Source organism: Nymphalis io, chromosome 5 (genome assembly GCF_905147045.1).
Source record: "Nymphalis io chromosome 5, ilAglIoxx1.1, whole genome shotgun sequence".
In the NCBI taxonomy this organism is placed as follows: Eukaryota; Metazoa; Arthropoda; class Insecta; order Lepidoptera; family Nymphalidae; genus Nymphalis; species Nymphalis io.
In genome coordinates this window covers 4,007,353-4,028,668 of record NC_065892.1, presented here as the reverse complement: position 1 = coordinate 4,028,668, position 21,316 = coordinate 4,007,353, and the positions used below count along the sequence as shown (strand labels likewise).

The 21,316-nt window shown below is 32.7% G+C and overlaps 2 protein-coding genes and 1 long non-coding RNA gene across 4 annotated transcripts; 1 reads left to right on the top strand and 2 right to left on the bottom strand.

The window, feature by feature from the left end:
- Positions 1-33: 33 nt before the first annotated feature.
- On the bottom strand, positions 34-3,249 carry LOC126768590 (uncharacterized). The gene is made up of 4 exons (XR_007669244.1): positions 3,067-3,249; positions 1,528-1,740; positions 981-1,251; positions 34-116 (listed from the first exon to the last, which is right to left on the bottom strand). It is a non-coding gene; the product is annotated as an uncharacterized LOC126768590 (long non-coding RNA).
- Positions 3,250-4,532: 1,283 nt separating this feature from the next.
- On the bottom strand, positions 4,533-11,591 carry LOC126768509 (cyclic GMP-AMP synthase-like receptor). Its single transcript, XM_050486670.1, has 5 exons — positions 11,434-11,591; positions 7,229-7,495; positions 6,086-6,284; positions 5,263-5,928; positions 4,533-5,008 (listed from the first exon to the last, which is right to left on the bottom strand). The coding sequence occupies exons 2-5, from the start codon at positions 7,474-7,476 to the stop codon at positions 4,637-4,639; spliced, it is 1,485 nt and encodes a 494-aa protein (XP_050342627.1). The 5' UTR covers positions 7,477-7,495; positions 11,434-11,591; the 3' UTR covers positions 4,533-4,636.
- A 350-nt stretch (positions 11,592-11,941) lies between these two features.
- On the top strand, positions 11,942-19,701 carry LOC126768506 (cyclic GMP-AMP synthase-like receptor). Of its 2 annotated transcripts, none has more exons than XM_050486666.1 (6): positions 11,942-12,082; positions 12,958-13,137; positions 16,176-16,367; positions 16,526-16,812; positions 18,150-18,312; positions 18,447-19,701. In XM_050486666.1, the coding sequence occupies exons 2-6, from the start codon at positions 12,964-12,966 to the stop codon at positions 19,155-19,157; spliced, it is 1,527 nt and encodes a 508-aa protein (XP_050342623.1). In that variant the 5' UTR covers positions 11,942-12,082; positions 12,958-12,963; the 3' UTR covers positions 19,158-19,701. The 2 variants fall into 2 exon arrangements, with proteins under 2 accessions (XP_050342623.1, XP_050342622.1); XM_050486665.1 differs by having other exon boundaries at positions 11,963-12,078.
- Positions 19,702-21,316: the final 1,615 nt, after the last annotated feature.

Here is a 21,316-nt window from a genome sequence, read left to right as displayed (position 1 = left end):
TAGACAAATTTATTTCACACTTGCAGTTCAAAATAAGATTAGAAATAGAGGAAGTTTTGTCAATTTCTAAATCAATCCTTACAAACGCATATTTTGATTTTTTCACACGATGATTTCTGTAACAATAGAAAAACATTTATTAAGAGCGACAAATATTTTAACTCATTAATTAATGTCACTTGTGGATATCACTAGTTTCATGAGATCCACATGAAAATATTGATATTTAATAATAAAAAGTATACTACTTAAATACTTTGAAACGTATTATATTGTAGTAATTTTTTTCCTTTACTTCTGTACGCATCAGAATGGCTATGCAGTGATAGATCAGCGTGAAAATGTGAACAGGATACAATATCTATTCAGTGGGTACTATTTAATCCTTTGAAATTTAATTTATACATTATATATATAATTATATAGTGACAATATTCGCAAAGTGGCCAGCAGCGGATGGATATTGAGAGCTGAGGATCGAGCTCATTGGACAGACATATGTCCAGCAGTCGACGACGAAGGGTTGATGATGTACGTAATTATAAATGGCAATTCTGACGTCAATATAACCGACTTGTGATTCTACATAGGGCTCCGTATTGTGCATTTATCTTTGCATAATCATTAAGTACCTATTTGGTACTTAAACCTTTTTTTCTGTTATGGGTAGACGTGGCGGACAGGCAAATGGGCAACCAGATAGTGATCACCGCCAATAGAGTAACTATTCCATACATCACCAATGCGCAACCAATCTTGGGAACGAAGATGTTATGTCCCTTGTGCCTGTAATTATACGGACTCATTCTTTACAGACTTCATTGTTGTTTAGCGGTAGAATATCTACATACATTTTTACTAGATCACTAAGGTAAATTTAAGTTTTACCTTATTAAAAAAAATGATCGATCAAAAATATTTATCTATCAAGGTACAAATTAAATACAGAGAAAGCAATGATAAGTTTCGATGATACTTACGTGCTTAACCTTAGTTTCGCAAGTTTGTTTGGTTTTCCACACTAAAGTCTTTAATTTATTGAAATTCTTATAAATTAGGGCCATCAAGCCCATAAGTGCGGCTGTACTGCCGATAATAGGAAACCACACCTTCACCGTTGAATCATCGCCCTGACCTGATCCGCCACTACTCCACCACTGTGAAATCCACCAACTCGAAGATTGTGATGAAACAACTGGTACTGTGCTCTCTCTTGTACGCTCTCTCTCTTGCCTCTCTTGTTCTTCAGCACTAAAACATTATATTTTAAAAACCTACATCTATATGTATGTAGCTACACGACATATATATTTTTCATTAGTTTCGATTGGATATACCGTTTGATATAGATGAAATAAAATCTATTAATTTATTTAAATAATAATAAATAATTTATTATGAATTGGAACTAAATCGACATTATTGGTTTTTTTATTGATATCATACATGTTTTTGATGATAATTTATAGTTGTTGTAAATTAGTGTTGTTTTTAAGAAGTTACTTATATAAATTGTTCGTTTCTCACCAGTCGCACATTTTCTATTAGCCGGTTTAGGTGCCTTTATTGAAAAAAATTAAGGAAAACGTTGATGACTCGGAAATAATAAACATTTTTGTAAATTTTGTCATTTCAAATTGTATAATAGAATCTCGACGTTTATTGACATTTTTATATGACAGAATTGAGACAAGTAGGAACTTCATTCTTCTTTTTCTACGTTTTTCCATGCAGTTGGCACTGAAAATATATTACACTTAGTAATTAATAATTAATCAAAGACATGATTCTCGAAGATACAATACATACATTTTATATAATTTTAAAGAAAGTATTTCATTTAAAAAAATTATAAACATCACTCCTATTTTGACTTTCAAGTGCAATAATAAATTTTAAGCCAGTCAACTGTTAAAGGACTGGGGGCCGATACATTATCCAACAAATAAATTGTCAATTGATCGCAATCGAACCGAAAATCGTAATTGTTACTGTCTAACCGTTTACCTATTCTACTAAAACGCCCAATTAGTTGCATTTCGGTAGAATTTGGATCGGAAAAAATCTGGGGACCAATTCTACTATCAAATTGTCACTTAATCGCAATCGAATCGAAGCATAATCTTTGCCATTTATGCGATTTCCTATTTTTTAATTAAATTATCGACTATTGGCATACAAGTTAATAAAAGCTTGGTTTGACATAACGGTATATAGAATATATAGAATAGTCAAAGTTGGGATGGAATTGAATTAAGAACATATCACCATATTGTTATAAATTAGTAGAATTGTATAAACTCAAACTTTGTATAATTAATTCGAGTTACAGAGTATCTAGTTTCACAATTTGTCATCACAAGAGCTCGATTAATGTTTACGAAGAAACATAACAACGATTTCGTTGTTCATTATTTAAAAGAATACAGAATGTTTATAAATCGTATTCATTGTTTATCGGAGCGTTTTAGGCTGAACGTTATCTTTGTTGTACAAAAGTCCTATGTTCGCGAGTTCCGATGTTCTTCTAATCAATTAAACATACCGATTTCATATAATCGACAAAATACATATTTACTAGTCATCAATGTAATATTGATAATTTAATTATTTTCCTTAAATAGTTACTGCCTCGCGAACCCACACGTGAGCTATTTTTATGCTAGCTTCATACCATATTTCAATAAAATCGGTTCAGTGGTTCAAAGCATAACAGTCAGACAGAAAAAGTAACTTTCACATATTTAATATTCGTATACATTAGTTAGGATGATAAAAACAACCGATTTAGTTTATTTAAAACTATATTATAACGATACAGATTTGGTACGTACAAATATATTTTTTACCGAATCGTTTTAATATTTTCTTATCAATGTTGCGGTTCTTATAGTATTGCAGTTTAAATTAAGGATAAACTTCCGAAATGTGAAAACAGGAGAATACAGTGGAAAAACAAATGGCTCAAAAGATTAATTGATAAAAAAAATCTCTTCCACAATATGAATAGGAGATACTCACCTATTATAAACACTGTATCAATAATAGTAATCGATTATAACTTACTAAATTCTCTCCGTCTTTTTTACAACGACAAACGTATCGTATAGCTCCGATGTTTTGATTACTTCCCTTAGCATAGTTGGAATGACCCGTCAGGAATAGTTTATATATCACTGCCAGGACACTGGCCCCGAGCACCAAACCCGCAGCAATCGGTACCCAAGAATCACGACTACTCATCATTACCTATACAAATGTACTTATTGAACTAAGAACCTGAATAGACATGACGTTTTAAGGGAGACTGGCAAATAGGACATCAGCATTTCTATTCTGTAAGAACTCACTTCGTTACTCACCCGTGAAATGTTGACTACCGATTCTAGTAATGTTATAATTATTGTAGTCAATGTCGCATATCAATCTCTGATATTACACGACCGAGTTCTGCGGTGAGTTTCGAGTTTGCTGTTACAGAATACCTACTGAAGTTAATTTATTTGTGTATACCATGTTAACCTACAATAAAAAGTCAACCAACCCCATACCTAATTACTATTTTCAAAAAACTATTCGATTGCTTACAAATAGTAAAATTGTCTATGAGACTTAATTAAACTACCAAGATCTTGCTACGATCAGAAGGCTACTATAAAGATGACATATACATATTCTATTTTCTACAACAAAACCGTTTTTGAACATAGTAACCAGTATACCAGTATAACACGTAAGATGTTATGTATTTTACGCGAGTAAATACAACGACTTACTCACACTTCACCGGAATATTCAGTTGTACAATTTGGCAATTGTACAACTGATGCATACTACGTATGTGTACTACTAAGTTATTTTCCAATATAACAAATTGAATTTAAGTATGCAATTTTGTGTATCTAAATATCAGAGATTAGGAGTGCCCTCTATGTCCTGATTATTTCAATAAACTAATCATATTCAAAATTTATTGATAAAATTTCCTTAGAGTAGTTTCATTTGTATTGTATTTACACAAGCGTTAGGTAAACAAATGTACGCTCGCCAAATCATTGTAAAATTGTCCTAGCAGATCCACAATCTACCTACGATAATCGCTAAATTGAACTACTTCCCTAAGAGCCTACTTATTCGCAAGTTGCCTGAAATCCTAGTCTGTAAACATAACCCATATTTACTCAAATATATTTAAAAAAAAACATTTTGTGTATCCTATTCTTATATGTTTTAGTACTTACGTATTATACACGACTATAAGGTTACGCCAATATTCATATTGTATAACTTTTTAAAACATGCAATTAATGAAGAGCATGCAACAAATACAAAAATATTTGACATTCTAAAGACATTTATTCGTCAAAATCGTATTAAAAAGATCCTTCGTTTTAGGTTTTATTTATGTCATTTAAAAGGGTATTTTTATACATAATCGTATATATATTATTTACCAGCTAAAAAACATATAAATAAAAACATGTATTTTATTACTTAGGAGTCAGATTGATTTGTAAAAAAAAATATTTGTTTTTAAAAATTTATTACGTAAGATGAAAAGATTAGAACATTTTATTGAGATTAAATATTATAAATCATTGTCACATTTTAGTAAAAAAAATTACAAATATTTTACTCAAAAGAGTAAGTGTCTGTATTCCTCATATTCATCATGTTCCAATAGATAAATAGCTGCTTGTTTATAATTATAAGAATCATCCAATAAAGATAAATATTTTGCAACTTTATTTTTATAATCGTTTATTAAATTCTGATTAACATTTCCTATCAAATTGTGCCGTCTATTCCAAAAATATGGTATTTCTTTTCTCTCGAGAGCAATGTGAAACTTTCGTAACATATGTTTAAATAGTGTTGCCATGTCCTTCGTCTGCCACATATGACTTTCATTATTTTCTTGCAATTCAGCACATTCCCATAAGAAAAGAGTTTTTATGTAATAACTTGCTATTCCGTTCATTTTTTGTGCATCTCGAAATTTTTTTAACTGCAAAACAAAAAAAAAGATACAAATTAAATGAGTAAGTACATAAAATGCTGCACTAACTACTATTTCTTCATTACAATCTAATCGCCATAATTTTAATCATGATTAGATTGTTTAATTTAGGCATTTTAAATGCCAATACATATCAAGGACTAAACGACAAATCTATAATTATCGACAATCTCGATTTCAAAACATATATCGGAATTAAAAACATAAAAGTAATTTTAAGTTACATTTATAAATAAACTTACTAAGCGAAGCGTCTGTCGCAACTGGTACGTGTTATTCAGAAACTGTTTCTCTTGATCCTGTAAGGCTATGCGCCAGGAACGTTTTTCGTCATGGGTTGTGTTACCGCCTTTATTTGGTTTCGGCACCACCATCCAATATTCTCTTCGACATTTAAGTGGTATAGTACGGATTATATTCGCCTCTGAACAACGATCTTCCGGAAATCTTAGCGCTGGAACTAGATCAACGTCCAGTTTAAATCTTGGAGCCTCTATTATTATAGTCCAAGCCGGACCACTCTCAGAAGTGCGAATAGTGTAAGTGACGCCGTCAACAAATACGGCCGGTAGGGATCCACTTCTGGGAAATCGATTTAACGCTCTATTTCCAACACTTTTAAACCAATTAGTAAACTTCGATCGAAGGATATAGTTCTTTTCATCCAACCACTCATACGCTGTTCTATTGATTAGGCAATCTATACCGTCTCTCACTAATATTTTTTGATATTGTAGACCAGCACGAAGTTGGACAAAGCCTGGAAAATTTGGTTCTATTACAATATCGCTTTCCTTTGGGTTGTGGTCACGGCGCAAGTTTACCGGTAAGTCGATTACGATATCCACGTCAAATTCATCCGGCTTTTTAATTCTGAGTCTATCATAATGACTACCAGCGAATTGGACCTGAAATTTTTCATTACCTTTTTACATTATATAGTTAAACAATAATTCTAATGTATTCAATAATCTAAATAATATATACATACATATGATGTAGGTGCCACTATTAATTATAATGATATACATAAAAAAAAATACTATAACGAACCATAATACTTACATTGCTGGAATACCGATTGTAGTATCTGTCAACTTCCTTCATATTATTGTGAATTTGTCGAAAAACTTCATTAAAAACAGAGTAATGAAGTTTAAAATCCTCCTTTTTAAGTGCGATGTATCGGACATGAATGTCGGCGAGAAGTGCATTTAGGTTCGTAATATTCGGCGAAACTGGCACCGAGGACCGGGGAACCGCACTGCATTCAAATAAATTATCTGTTATTAAAAATAAATTAAAGAAGATAACGAGGAAAGTATTAGATACAGATACATATATAAAGTGTACAGTGTATCCTTTTTAGTTAGCACCACCCTTGGCACAGGACAACCTAGTTTGGGCTCCTGTCTCCCACATATAACTGTATTTATATATATTATAAAAAAAAATGTAAGCATTATTATCTGTACGAGAGAATAAATAAATATATTATTAATATAAAATTTTAGTACTTTTATAGTTTTTACATATTAATTAGATATTCCTAAATTAATTTAAATCTATATAATATCTGCCTTTAATTATCCTTTATATCTTTTTAAGTACTATGGGTATTCAATTCAAACTATTTTTTTTATGATATATATATTTTATAGTATACGAAGGCGGACGAGCATATGTGCCACCTGATAGTAAGTAGTCACCAACGCCCATAGAATTGTAAGAAATGTTAACCCTTGCCTACATCGCCAATACGCCACCAACCTTGAGAACTAAGATGTTATGTCCCTTGTGCCTGTAATTACACTGGCTCACTCACCCTTTAAACAACAATATCAAGTACTGCTGTTTCGCGGTAGAATATCTGATGAGAGGGTGGTACCTACCCAGACGATCTTGTAACAACTATAGGTATATAAAATTATATTTTATTTTGTTACAAAAAAATATCATAATATAAAGTATCAGATATCATTAAAAATTTTAATCGTTTAAAAACAATTTAACTCAATGGAATATTAAGAAAATAGTTAACTTTGTCTAACGATAAGTGTAGACACTGGTATCGTAACGTTATAATAATGATCCACGCAACTCGCAACTCTCTAACATAGGTAAATAGGTCTAAATTTAATTAAAAAATATTTTTAGTAACTTTTTGGTATTAAATCATTATGTAAGTATTATTTTAATTTTACTCACTCCTCCATATTAGTAGAAGTATTTGCAAGTGGTTGAAGCAGATCCTCGAGTGTACTTAGTACGCTTCTATGCTGTTGCCTCTCCTGAGCGCCTCGAGTGTCTGATTCTGTCTGCCGATTAGCGTCTCCCTCACTCATTAAATAGTATAAGCCTCCCGCTGCCGCTGTGATCCCTGCCACTGCCGCCCCGTATTGCCACCAGGATGGACCGTTCCCTCTTCCATTACCATTATTTTCGTCACGACTCATCGTGCTATATAATCCTAATCTAATGTTAAAAAAGAGTTTTGTTTTAAAAATATTAAACATTTATTTATTATTTTTAATTACATTTATTTGTCTGTTCTTTATAAACTTTGCAAATAATAATAACGGCACCATCAGGATTTAACATGTGTATTTGTACAGAATGTATTTATATCAAAGATAACGAACATATTTTTTTGTAACATTAAATAAATATAAATATTTCGCATAATTATAGGTATTGCCTTAGAAGAGAATGCTGCTTAAGATACATACTAACTGCCTGTTCAGACTTCCAATTGATAAAATAAGGATTACATCCCATACTAGCTGTACCTGGGGTTTTACTCGCGTGTCATTTAAAAAAAATTATTAAGAGACGACGCCCTCATCACCGCGACGGGGTGGAACTTTCGGGAGGCGGCCCACCTGGCCGAGGTCGGAACGACTTTCACCGTGGACCGAATGGAAATCCTGGGCCTGAAGGTCACCATATCCAAAACGGAGGCCCTCCTCTTCCACGGTCCACGGAGAGGGGCGAGTATCACCGTTCACGGGATGGTGATCGAGGTGCAGGCCCAGCTGAATCGGTGCCCCGATATGGGTGGACGCACTCACCACTCAAAATCGGGCCCTCCTGCGGAAACCGCAGAGGGTCATAGCGATGAGGGCAATCAGGGGGTATCGTACTGTGTCCTTAACAGCGGCGATTTGCACTGAGAACTCCAGGCAGAGGTGCTCACAGAGGTGCTCACAGAGGTGTACCGCTTCCGGGCCGAGGCGAGGGAACGCGGCGACCGTCTAGGGTCAGCGGAGGTCAGGCGGATCTCGGCTCAGCAAGCTCTGATCACCCGATGGGAGGAGGACCTGGGGTCCCCCACGGCGGTTCTGGCGACCGTGGAGGCGATACGACCCCACTCGAGTCACTGGGTCAAAAAGGAAACGAGGCACACTTTCGTTCAGGCTTACGCAAGTGCTTACCTGACACAGGAGGAGGTGTCACCCTCCTGCTACGAGTGTGGTGCGCCGTGCGTTATGCGATGCTCGGAAGCGAGGGGTGCAGGAGATGGTTTCCTTCTGTGATATTGTGATGTCGCAAAAGGAGGCCGAGGAGCGGGAAGAATATGCCACTGCAGATCTGCTCCGCCGAAAAAGATCGGGGAGAAGAAAGAGACGCTATATGCACCTTCTCTCCCCGCCACAATAGGCGCCGCAGGGACTAGGGGGGTTCACAATACCCTGGGAACCCTCCCTAGAGAATGGAGGCCCGCATAGGCGGGCTGACCGTCAGAGCGTCACGGTAGCATGCGGAGGCGATCCCGTGGCGCTCCTCGTTAAGATGGAAAGGGTACCGCTGGTTTTTTAGTGGGGATTCCGATGTTCCGGGTGCACTCTAGGCATGGGCGATACAAATCGTATATAGATATAATAATAGTATATGTCGGTAAAAAATCTAATATCTAGATATCGGAGCGCACAGTACCAGTAACAGCCTGTTAATGTCCCACTGCTGGGCTAAGGCCTCCTCTCCCTTTTTGAGGAGAAGGTTTGGAGCTTATTCCACTACGCTGCTCCAATGCGGGTTGGTGGAATACACATGTGGCAGAATTTCGATGAAATTAGACACATGCAGGTTTCCTCACGATGTTTTCCTTCACCGAAAAGCACGAGATGAATTATAAACAGAAATTAAGCACATGAAAATTCAGAGGTGCTTGCCCGGGTTTGAACCCACGTTCATCGGTTAAGATTCACGCGTTCTTACCACAGGGCCATCTCGACTTTTTTCTCATCTTGACATCGGAGCGCACAGTATCTATATATTCGGATATCCACTGATATCGTTTCTGTATAATCTGTATACGGTATTGTTATGGTACTAAATCTAATATCTAGATACCGAAGCGCACGCACAGTATTTATAATATTCGGATATCCACCGATATCGGTCTTGTATACTCTGCATACAGTATATCCGATATCGAATATCGTTGTAAATTTGTAAATATCAATTGTCAAACGAGTAGGCGCGAACGCGAGTAAGATTGTTAGTGAAATATCGATATATCGAACTTATTATTTAGAAATATCTATATTTAGTACTATTTATTATTATTATGTTATTTATGTTTATTATAATTATGTAATATTTTTGAACGACATATCGATAGTTTATATTGAAGTATAAAATAAAATAAAAAAATAAAATAAATATTAAAGATTTTTATATTTTCTAAATAAGTTTTTATTAGAATTAATCTTTTAGTGTCTAATAATCGCAGTAATCGAGCCGCCGAACTTATAATACAACAAGTATTTTTAAAATCTCACTGAAAAATATTGGTACACATAATTGTCTTATTAAAATTAAAAAGTTTGGAAATTATAGTACAATAATTGCGTCACAGCTATTTTTGAGTATATTTGTAATATGGTTTTTTATTATGTGACGTCTGGTAACACTATCACCTAGCTCAATAACAAATAGCTTCTTACATTTGTTTACTTCGTCCTGTTCTGGCTCTGAGCGAGATATAAAAGAGTGATATATATCTTAGAGCGAAAAGATATATATCTCTTTTTTCTTCTTAATGATATAGTTTGCGCAAGTTTAATATTTAATAATTACATATTTCTATATTATATTTTATTTAATAAAAATGTAATCGGTTTCAGAACGATTCATAAATACGACTCACGGTTAGGTTATCTGTTGATATTTTTTTAAATATCGGATATTCGATATCTACGTAGACAGAGAAACAAAGTTTAGTTTCTCTGTCTACGGATATCTAGATATTTTAACCGTTAAGGATATTATGATATTTTTACTGGTATCGGTTGTTTGACCTTGGGTGTCATTTTAGAAATTGCTATTATTTTTATGATCTATTTTATGTTCGTTTTATGTTTTCGCGGTCGCGTTGTTTGTTAGCTTTGTAATTTAATAACTCGCTTTTTTTTCTAAATTTTAGGTGTTTTTCGTAACTCATGTATTTTTTCTTGTTTAGGTAGATGTATATAATAATTTATGATGTGTGTAAAATAATGTACATATTGTATTGAACATTTTAAGGAAATGAGGTATTTAGGGCAAGTGTTAATATTCATTAAATGTAATTTTAAAGAATGATTTCAGTTAGATTAATGTTAATAAATGATTAGTGTTAAATACAATGAAGTATTGTCTCGTCCCAATACGAGCGTAATTTTCGATGAATTCAACTGTAGGCAAAAAGAAAAGGGCTCTTCAGTCATTTTACAGATATTTTTAAAAGTCAAATTAGATCAAAAGAGATACGAGTTATTACTCTTTCGACAACAGTTAAAAGAGATGTATATACGAAGAAATGAACTTTTAAATACGGCCGGCATTACAGAAAAACATCGCTATTACGCAATCAGTCATAAGCCTGAAAAAAGTATGAAGGAAAGTTCATTTCACTGATTTTCAAATTCGGAACTGCAACATATCTATTAATAAACAAATATTTACTTATTTAACCATGTTATTATCAATAACAAAAATATACCAATACATAATATATGCGATAAACACAAATATTTATTAATATTAATCTGATATCATCTGGTACTGATTCGATTTCCGAGTACCATAGACTCGATACAATATCTAGATATTAAATTTATAGATACAATATCCGATATTCAAAACTGATATTTAGATACGATACGATATCGCTTCAAAGCGATATTACCCATGCCTAGTGCACTCGGCGCCTTGGACACTGGCAAGCTTCACATAAATCCCCCCACATTGTTCCCAAATATATATTAAAATCATAGGAAATGATAGTTCGGAGGAGACTTACTCTAACCACTGGGCCATCTGGACATATTTAATTTTATATGTAATACAACGCTTAGAACGTTTTAAACAAATATTCGAAATTTGGTTTAAAAAATATATGTTTATGAAATATATAACAAATAGCTTACCTTTGGTAGAAAATAGCAGCAAACAAATCGAGAAATCTTAGCTAGAGAATTTCAGTACGTTTTGGTACACTACACAGAACAAAGTCAATCAAATGTAATACTATAAAGATGAAATTATAAAGCGCAGTGATACACCACACTCCACACTTCGCAGCACGAAATAGATATGAACAAACAAGTTATAATCATATATATATACATAGTTATATACGTACTATAAGGTTATTTCTAGTTAAGGTTATTTCTTATTACCAGATAAAAAAATATCATTCAAATTTAAATTTAATTGTATTTAATTTGAATTTTTTACTCGTAAATTATTTTAATATGTAATCATATTTTAATCCTATTTTAACATTTATATATATTTATAACAGTTAATTCAAACATGATTTTAAGAAATTTAGTTCGAATTACCGTATATATTTTTCTGGTAACATTTCGTTTTCTTAAATGGAATTACCAACTTGTAATAATGATATTGATAAAAGAAAGTGTCAAGGGGTGGACGGTATATAACTATATTTTTATTTACATAAAACAAACTTTTACCGGCTATTTTATAAATTGTATATTATAAATTTTTTAAAAAAGTGAATAGGTGATATTTGAATTTTGAAAAATCAGTAACAAGAAGGAAACTTTGTTGGTAAATATTAATAAAATTTGTTTTTTTTTTATTGTTAATAAGTAACATGTTATCTCTAATAGATAAATTATTTTTATGAGGTATATAAAGAATAAGATTTTTAGTATGATTGTGTTGGTTTTTAGTGGTATTTATTTTGTGTGTAGCATCTGATTAGGGACCAAACAACTACAAAAGAATCCATCAACGTTTCTTGTTACTGCTGGGTGAGTGGGATCAGATGCACATTAATTTTGAAAATTCCTCTATGCATTTTCTGCAACTTTGATCATAAGTAATAATATAAAAACTTTTAAACAATAAGTCCATTCTACAGCACAAAGAATAGCAAAATAAAATAGTGCTTCATTTTGAATAGATTTGTTGATTATTATATATATATATCTGTATACTACTAATATATATATACCAACTATAACTTATAATACCAATTTTCCCTCTCCGTAAAGGAAGTACATAGGCCACAATGTATTGACTATAATTTAAACCCAAAGGTATCTCGTATACTAATTATATACAGGATAGTAAATAAAGAAGTAAGCATTAATTGAATTTAATTATGGATATAGTATATAATAAATTTATTTTATTTTATTAAAACCCCGGTAATTTTACTGGCAGAAAAACTACTGAATTTCTTCTCTTTAGAATCTATATTCAAAATAGGATGTAACTTAAAATTTTATTTAATCTTCTAAGTTATGATTTTATAGTGCTCATAAGAGTATTTGAATAAAGTGTACTTTGATTCGCTGTAATATATATTTTAGTAAAAAGTAATCAAACTATGTTTGCATTGAATATTGTGCAAAGATGCACAATATTCAATGTTATATCTGCTATAATTAAATTTAAAACCTTTTTCCTTTTTATAGTTAACAATGTCAGCTAAAAAGAAAAATTTAGATGTCTACTTAAGTGAAGTTTTTAAGCAGTTTATTGCTTTAAAAGAAAATGATCTAAGAAAAGCCCAAGAGGTTTTTAAAAGTGTCTTTGAACTTTTTAAACAAAAAATGGGTGAACAATGCAACTACTTCAAGAAATATGCCAGTCAGGTTTGTATTAAATAATGTACATTATACAGTTTTAATAACACTTATGTGCCTACAAGGTAAAATGCATGTAATTTTTCAATGCTAAAAATAATATTAAGAGTCCATTCGGATGATAACAATTGCTTGGAATCAATTTAGTTATATATACTAAGAAAATAAAAAATATTGTATATTCAAAAAAAAAAAAATGTTGTATAGAGATATTTTTATTGTCTATATTTATAGTAAATGTGTCTAGCCATTGTTATTAATATCTCACACATACTGAATACTGCCCAATATGAGTGAACAAAATAATATTAAAGCCCTATCTCCCTGTGTCTGTATTTATGCTTGCTCTTATCTAAAAAACTGCTCTGTGAAATTTCAGTCTGCTCTTACCAATATTAAGATTGATTTATGAGGATGATTTATGTATATTAATTATGAATATATTAAACAAATCTGCTAATTTTATGATGATATGTTTTAAAAAAATTGTTCCTTCTGAGAGTATCATCCTTGTGTTAATCTTAAATCTGCATCTGCTGAAATGGATACAGTTAACAATATAAGATTGATTTTCATCTTTCAAAAATTCTATATGCTTGTCGACTATTACTATACGCAAGGGTCAAACAGAACATTATAATTACAGATTATAAACTTTTACTTGAATAATTAGTTATTTCGTAAAAAAAGTCTATTTATTTTCTTACTCTGCGCTACTTCGCTCTGCGTATAACTATTTTATTGTTACGACCTTGTGATAATAAAAAAATTTATTGTGTTTTGGATTTAAGGGTGAGTGAGCCAGTGTTACCACGAGCACAAGGAACATTACATCTTAGTTCCCATGGTTGGTTGCGCGATGACGGTGTAAGGGATTGTTAATATTTCTTAGTGTTGATGTTAATGGGCGGTGATAACCATTTACTATCAAGCCTATTTGCCAATCTGCCTACCTATAATAAAAAAACCTAATGCTAATAATATAAATACTATTTAGTCAGAACCTTTGATTCTGCGTAAATTGTCTCTTTAGAACTGAGAATTCTAATTTTAAAATGCTATCTTATCCACAAGTACTTTTAATCACACATTTCAAGATACAAATCGTGTGATAATTACTACAATACTCAAACCCATTTTGTCATTAAAGTTGGTTTTATAGGAAACTTAAAAAGAATTGGCTTATAAACAAAAGTAATCATACTCATTTTTATCCCCTAATACCTCTACCCCTATTATTAATGGAGATTCTAAAATTACCTTTAATTTTAATAATTAAACCATTCTTATTTTGAACATAAAATTGAAGAACTTGCACACAAATAATTATCCCTATAATAATAATGTCCTCCAGACCGATTTAGGCCACGGCGGCCAACTACGCAGGAGATATTATAGTGCACAAGTGTGTGCGCAAAAACAGGTGCACTCTCTATTCCCTAACTCTCATAACCCGATGGGACGGCAATCCGACACGACCGGAAAGAGTTCAGGCGCAGGACCAACGGCTTTACGTGCTTTCCGAGACACGGGAGTGTACACAATCCATCTTCCAGACTCAGGGCTGCTACTGAGAATTTTTTGACAGAAAAACCCAATAACTTTTTATTGGCCCGACCTGGGAATTGAACCCAGGACCTCCGGGTCTGCGGCCTTACATCAAGCCACTAGACCAACGAGGCAGTCAGTCGATCCCTATTATACCCCCTCGAGGGATTAATAAGTTTAAGATTAATAAGATTGTTCTTAATATATATTGTTTTTTAATTCCCATTTTATTTATTGCGTTGCTTAATTTTTTTTCAATAATTATATAACCATTTCGTTGTGTCGCATGTGTATATATTTTTTCAGTTCAAAATAACATAAAAATATAATAAAATTAATTTTCTTATAATTATATAAAAAAATAATAATATGGCATGTCCGAATGAGACCGGCTCGTGTGTGTACGATTCCCACTTGTTCCGGGTGGCATCGCATTTACAAGTCATAGTAAGCCGGCTGATGTTGACATCGATAGTTGATCTTGTATCGCTATTAAGCAAACCAACCGTCAGCTGCAATAGTAGCGGTAGCTTTGGCTGTGGGAGGTTGCAAAAGTGGTAAAAAAGTAATAGTATGCTGGCGATATATTAATTATATGAACATCTGACGCAGTAAAAACTTGGTCAGGAGATAGCGCTGACGGTCTTTCTACCGCTACCCAGGCAGTTGTTTATTTTTTCCGTACTATCAAATATGTAAACAATGACACAGTAAAATTTCATCCGGCGTATTATGACTTTATTTTACATATTTTTATACAAGTTAATGCGACCAGCTGATGCATAACCCTCCACGATGCAGCTGACGATTTTTTTCCAGCTAGGCCGGCATTGATATATAAAAAACCCAAGATACACAGTCACGAACAAAAGTAACACTCGAAACTGTCATCAAACACTCGGCAATTCTATGTACTAAATACTATAACTAATACCTAGTTATAGCTATACTATAAACATTTTTTTTTGCAAATTCAACCTTATGCTTTTTGATTGCTTAAAATTGTTTTTACAAAGCAGTGTACGTAAAGCAATAAAATTTTACGTGTCAATGGTTTTTATATATCAATGTCGGCCGGTGTACTATTTATTTATTTATACTTTTTTTTTCTTTTCTTTACCACTTTCGCACAGCCAAACCCACCGCGGGTGCTTCAGCTGACGCTTGGTTCACTTATTAGTCATTCGAGATCTATTGAAAATGATGGCAATTGATCGGCGTAAAATCACGACCTATAGTGCAACGCTACCTCCCGGACCATCTCTTTCAGTGTCACTCATACCAACATTTGGGTGACACCAAAAAAAATTGCAATTGAAAAGTAAAACTTTTGGCACCATATTATACAAGATTACAAACCTTGCTGATATACCTTTATTATTTATTTGTAAGTAAATGCGTGGTAGGTAGGTTTCTTCACTTTTACAGCTAATAGATGTGCAAAATGACGATTGAAGAGTATACAAAAGCCTGAGATTTAATTAAGTATCACTCCACAGGTGATGTATGCCGGTAGCGTGTATGATGGTATAAAAGTGAGCAAACTTGACGAATTTGACATGGACATTGTCATCCGCCTTCCCGTCAACTACGCTGATGACGGAGAAAATGGCATCATCATAGAGAACGACGAGCCCGGCTTTGTGAAGTTAAAAATTATTAAAGCATTTGATAATTTAGATAAACAAAAGGTGAATTTTTGTCCAATATTCAACTGTCCTTCCTTATTTTTAATAATGACTCCTTTGTCCAAATTCTTTGTAATTTTATTGTTATATTACGCCGGAGCTTTACAAATATTTTTATATATATGTTATACACTTGATTTATAAAACTGATATTTACGTAGGAGTGGGATACATGTCATAAAGTAACACGAGAGTGGCGCGATACGGATAAATACTTGCTACAAAACAAATTCCGACAGTGGTTGCATAAAATAGTTCAAAGAACTGTCAATGATTTGAATGATAAAGTCACTGTTCTTGGAGTGACATACCTATTGACATACAAAACTTCGGGGCCGGCTTACACCTTAAACATACGGAATAGTGAAGGCGATGAGGAGTTTCTTCTTGATGTTGATTTTGTGCCTGTGATCAGATTCATGCTGCCAAGATGGCCCGAAGGCTATAGGTAAGATTGCAGTTTTTACGCATAAAGCAAACTGGTCCGGTTTTTTCAACCCTAGTCTGTCTTGGAGGATGAAGTAATAATTTTTGGCTGAAATTTTTTTCTTCGAAAACGTAGGCAGATGGGCAATCGAGGCTGATGGTGAACTGTTCTTCTGCTTATATACATTTATAGAATATTCCACCACTGTCTGTTACCAAAAAAATATACTTAGTGTGTAATCGTGTGAGGTAATTTCTAAAGCAAAGATAAAATAAATATAATTTCTTCTCATAATTGTTAGCGTGACAACAATTATGAGAAGAAATTATATTTATTTTAAACCAAAGTTCATAAATAAGCTTAAAGATTCATTAAAATATAAATTTAAAGAATTTAAATTATTAACCCGCTGAGTTTCTTTTCGCGATTACTCTCAGATAAGTGTATTTTCTATTTCAAGACGTGTTCAGTTTGAAAACACAGCATACTTTTTTCACTTGATTAAATTATGTGTTCATTGATGTGATAAGTCTTCGTGATGTTCATCTTTGAAGGACATTCTGCCCACACCTTGGACCAACAAAACTTTATATTAGGAGGTCTCCATATGTTTCCCCTAAGTCAGCTTGTATCCTGTACCTTCAATATGCTTGTTTTTCAAACAGTAGAAATGACTACTGAATGCATTTCTTTTTTTAAGAATAGGTAGGCGGACGGGTGAATTATCCACCTGATGGTAAGTGGTCACCACCGCCCTAGCAATTAGCATTGGCACTGTAAAAATATTAACCATCCCTTACATCGCCAATGCAACAAACAATCGCAGCAACACCTTGGGAGCAAAGGTGTTGAGTCACTCACCCTTAAAACCGGAAAACAACAGTAATAAGTATTACTATTTTGCGGTAAAATATCTGATGAGTGGATGGCAGCTACCCAGACGAGCTTTCACAAAGACCTGTCACCAAGTAACAAAGTATTTTAGAAATTTGAAATATAACAGAATAGGAAACCTAAGATTACCTAAAATTTTAGACAAAGTGTTAAAACGCAAATACGAAATTGATTGGCATCAATTTGATAATTTTAGTAGTTAAATGACTGCCTGATACATAAAAATTTTATTTTAATTTTGTAAGATTACAAACTTAAAATATTATTAATACTAATATTATTATTAAAATGAACGTTAGAGTTTATTTTTTTGAATGCGATACGCTCTCCAACTTCTAGCAGCAGTAACGTTAAACGCGCGGAGCTCTTATTATTATATCATATAATTTCACTAAACGCTATGTTACGCCTATACTGGTACTTTCCCTTAGCAGTATTAATATTTTACATTTAATATATTCCAGAACCGTGGAAAACACCCAGATAAAGGAATGGTTAGTGGTGCCAAAGCCAAACAAGTTGGTGCAAGATGCGGGCATTAAAAACCGTCTTTGGCGTCTCTCCTTCCAGGACTACGAACGGGACATGATCAAGGGCTGTCAAGGATTGAAGACGACCATACGATTGGTACCGTTTAAATTATTTTTTAAGCATCAAAGCGGGCCAATAGACTTAATTCTAGGAATTATTGTTTAGCAATTTAAAAATAATAATTTGACTTTCTCGAATACTAAATAAAATATATACCATATTTATTTCAGGTAAAAAAATTACGTGATGAGCTCGGTATGAAAGCAATCGCGAGCTACTACATTAAGACACTGTTCCTGTGGAAAGTTGAAGCGACCGACAAGCAGTACTGGCAGCGAAAAATTAGTGCCATTTACCGTGAAATGGTCGAAGAACTTTACAACGCCATTGCCGAAGGAAATATACCGTATTTTTGGAATAAAGACAACAATTTAATACAAGGGGTAAAAGCGACACTATTACAAGTATATGCAAAAAAATTAAAAGAAGTACTTGATAGCATTGATTCCAATGATGTTGAAAAAGCAGCATACTTCCTCCTTAATACCAAGGAAAAAGAGGAATTCAAAAACTCGGAGTTTTATAAGAATCAAGCTGTAGATAATAATAGTAACAATTTTGTTCGGCAAGTGTCTCTTTGCAGTGTAAGTGATACAAGTCAATCTCCGAAACAGGTCGATAAGAGAGAAAACGATAATGATAAGCTATTGAATCTTGTGAAAAATCTTATGACAAAAATCGACCGTTTGACAATGAAAATAGAAGAACAAGAAACTAGGTTGATCCGGCTGGAGAACGAGAGGCTGGTGAATAATATTGAGTGTGTCCCTAAAGATACAGTTATGGAAGTTAAACCGTTTAGTGTGGATTTGGCAGAAAGTGTTAATGGAATAAATCAAGACTCACAAGAGACTGTCGTATCGGATTTACTGATTTTATAAACAGCCAAGTACTAAACTACTACATGGCATTCATGATAAATGTGATAATCAATGGTATACTACAATTAGATAATTAAAAATATATATAATATCCTAAAACATACATTAAATAGTCATTTGGATGCTTTTACTTGTATTGACTTTTTATATTTTATATGAAAGTATATTGAGATATTTCTTTCAATACATTCTGTATTATATAGCCGATGGCTCAGTGGCTACAATTACTTAATATAAGACGCGGTTTAAACATAAACATTGTTTAGCTGGTGGTTGGATGAGCAATGCTCCGTCTTCTTCTTTCGAATTTCAAATCAGTATGGGCAGAAAGGGAGACATCAGTGGTTAACTAATTAGGGGCTAAGCAATAGTTATAATAGTATGGTCGTGAGATTAATTGTTTTTCGGCGGTGATTGGAAGTAACGATGATCTCACGGCGGTTGGAAAACCTGCATGTATATATATATATATAATAAAATATTGATTACAAAAATGTTTGCATATAATGTTACATTATTTAACTTAAAAAACAGAACTTATATATATATATATATATATATATATATATATATATATATATATATATATATATATATATATAAGTTATACACATATAAAAAACAGAATTTATATAATTATATATATACTTATAATATAATTATATAATAATTATATAAGTTCTGTTTTTTAAGTTAAATAATGTAACATTATATGCAAACATTTTTGTAATCAATTTTTTATTATATCATTTTTATCAACAAAAATTCAAATATCAAAAACGACATTAAAACAGTATATTATATAAATGCATTTAATTAATTACGGTGTAAGTTATATTACTTTTATTATATAATATTTTTTACAATCTACTTCTTCTCTGTCTAATAGTTAATCATTTTCATAAAAAATCTGAATTCTTATGACTGATAGCGCTCCAAAAATTTTGGGTATTTTTAAGTAACAATACTATATATTTGTGTGCAATAATAAAGAAAAATTACGACAAATTACTAAAACTAAATGAATGAAAATCATGTATCATCGTGTGTCAATTATCATGTATATTGACAATTAATTTTAAGGTTTTTATGTGTATTTCCTACGTAAATATATACATAATATATAAAAAACGAGTTTTTACTACAAAAAATTAAATTTCCAAAAACGCAGACACTAATCTCTTTCGTGTGCGTCAGAATGGCTGGTTGTTTGTCTCATTTAGTATTAAGGCGTTGATTAAAATTTGCTACCAGTTTGCTATCTACCATTAAATTATTGGTGCCACATTATAAAACAAAATAAGGCATATAAAAGTGACCAGCCATTCAGACGTCAGGTTGGCTGGTCAGCAGTTCGTTTACGTTAACTAATTAAATTTAAAGCAAAGCTAAGCAAAAAGTACGTACACATTTAAATATTTACTAATAATCATTTATTAGACTAAATAGAAAGATGATAGCACACACGGGATGCACTCCGGACCGATTTCGGCCACAGCGGCCAACCAACTACGCAGGAGATATAGTGCACACGTGTGTGCGCAAACACAGGTGCACTCTCTATTCCCTAACTCTTATAATATCATCATCATATAAAGACCAACGGCTTGACGTGCTTTACGAGGTTATTATAGTTAAATTGGATATTTTTCGGGTCGTTTTACTGTAAACAGTATCTTTGGAGGCTTAATTATTAATAATCTTAATGAAAAATGAGTAAGTTAACAAAAAGTTATTTCATTCGCTCCGATCCTGCAACAGTGGTCTTCAATCTTTTTCTTTTTTTCATGCTAATATAATATATAATAATATCCTGGGACATTATTCACACACGGCCATCTGATCCCAAACTAAGCAGAGCTTGTACTATGGAAACCAGACAACTGATATACTATTTTTCTTTTGTAAATACATAATTATATAGATAATTATGCCCAGACTCAGGACAACAGCTATGTTCATGCATACAAATGTCTGTCCCGGGTGGGAATCGAGCCCACAACCTTCGGCGTGATAGGCAAGTATCTACCAACCACGCCAACCGTCCCGTCAAACCCGTCATGCTGTTAACTAATAATAATTGATTCATTAAACATTGTCTTAAAATGCATTTTAGAGTATTTTACGATAATATTTTTGTTTTGCATTTCTTATTGAAA

Coding starts and splice junctions, on each gene's coding strand:
- LOC126768506 (XM_050486666.1), top strand. CDS start 12,964: ATGTCAGCTAAAAAGAAAAATTTAGATGTCTACTTAAGTGAAGTTTTT. Junction 16,368..16,525: donor ATAATTTAGATAAACAAAAG/GTGAATTTTTGT, acceptor ATATTTACGTAG/GAGTGGGATACATGTCATAA. Junction 18,313..18,446: donor TGAAGACGACCATACGATTG/GTACCGTTTAAA, acceptor TATTTATTTCAG/GTAAAAAAATTACGTGATGA.
- LOC126768509 (XM_050486670.1), bottom strand. CDS start 7,476: ATGAGTCGTGACGAAAATAATGGTAATGGAAGAGGGAACGGTCCATCC. Junction 6,285..7,228: donor ACTTCTACTAATATGGAGGA/GTGAGTAAAATT, acceptor ATTTGAATGCAG/TGCGGTTCCCCGGTCCTCGG. Junction 5,929..6,085: donor ACAATCGGTATTCCAGCAAT/GTAAGTATTATG, acceptor GAAAAATTTCAG/GTCCAATTCGCTGGTAGTCA.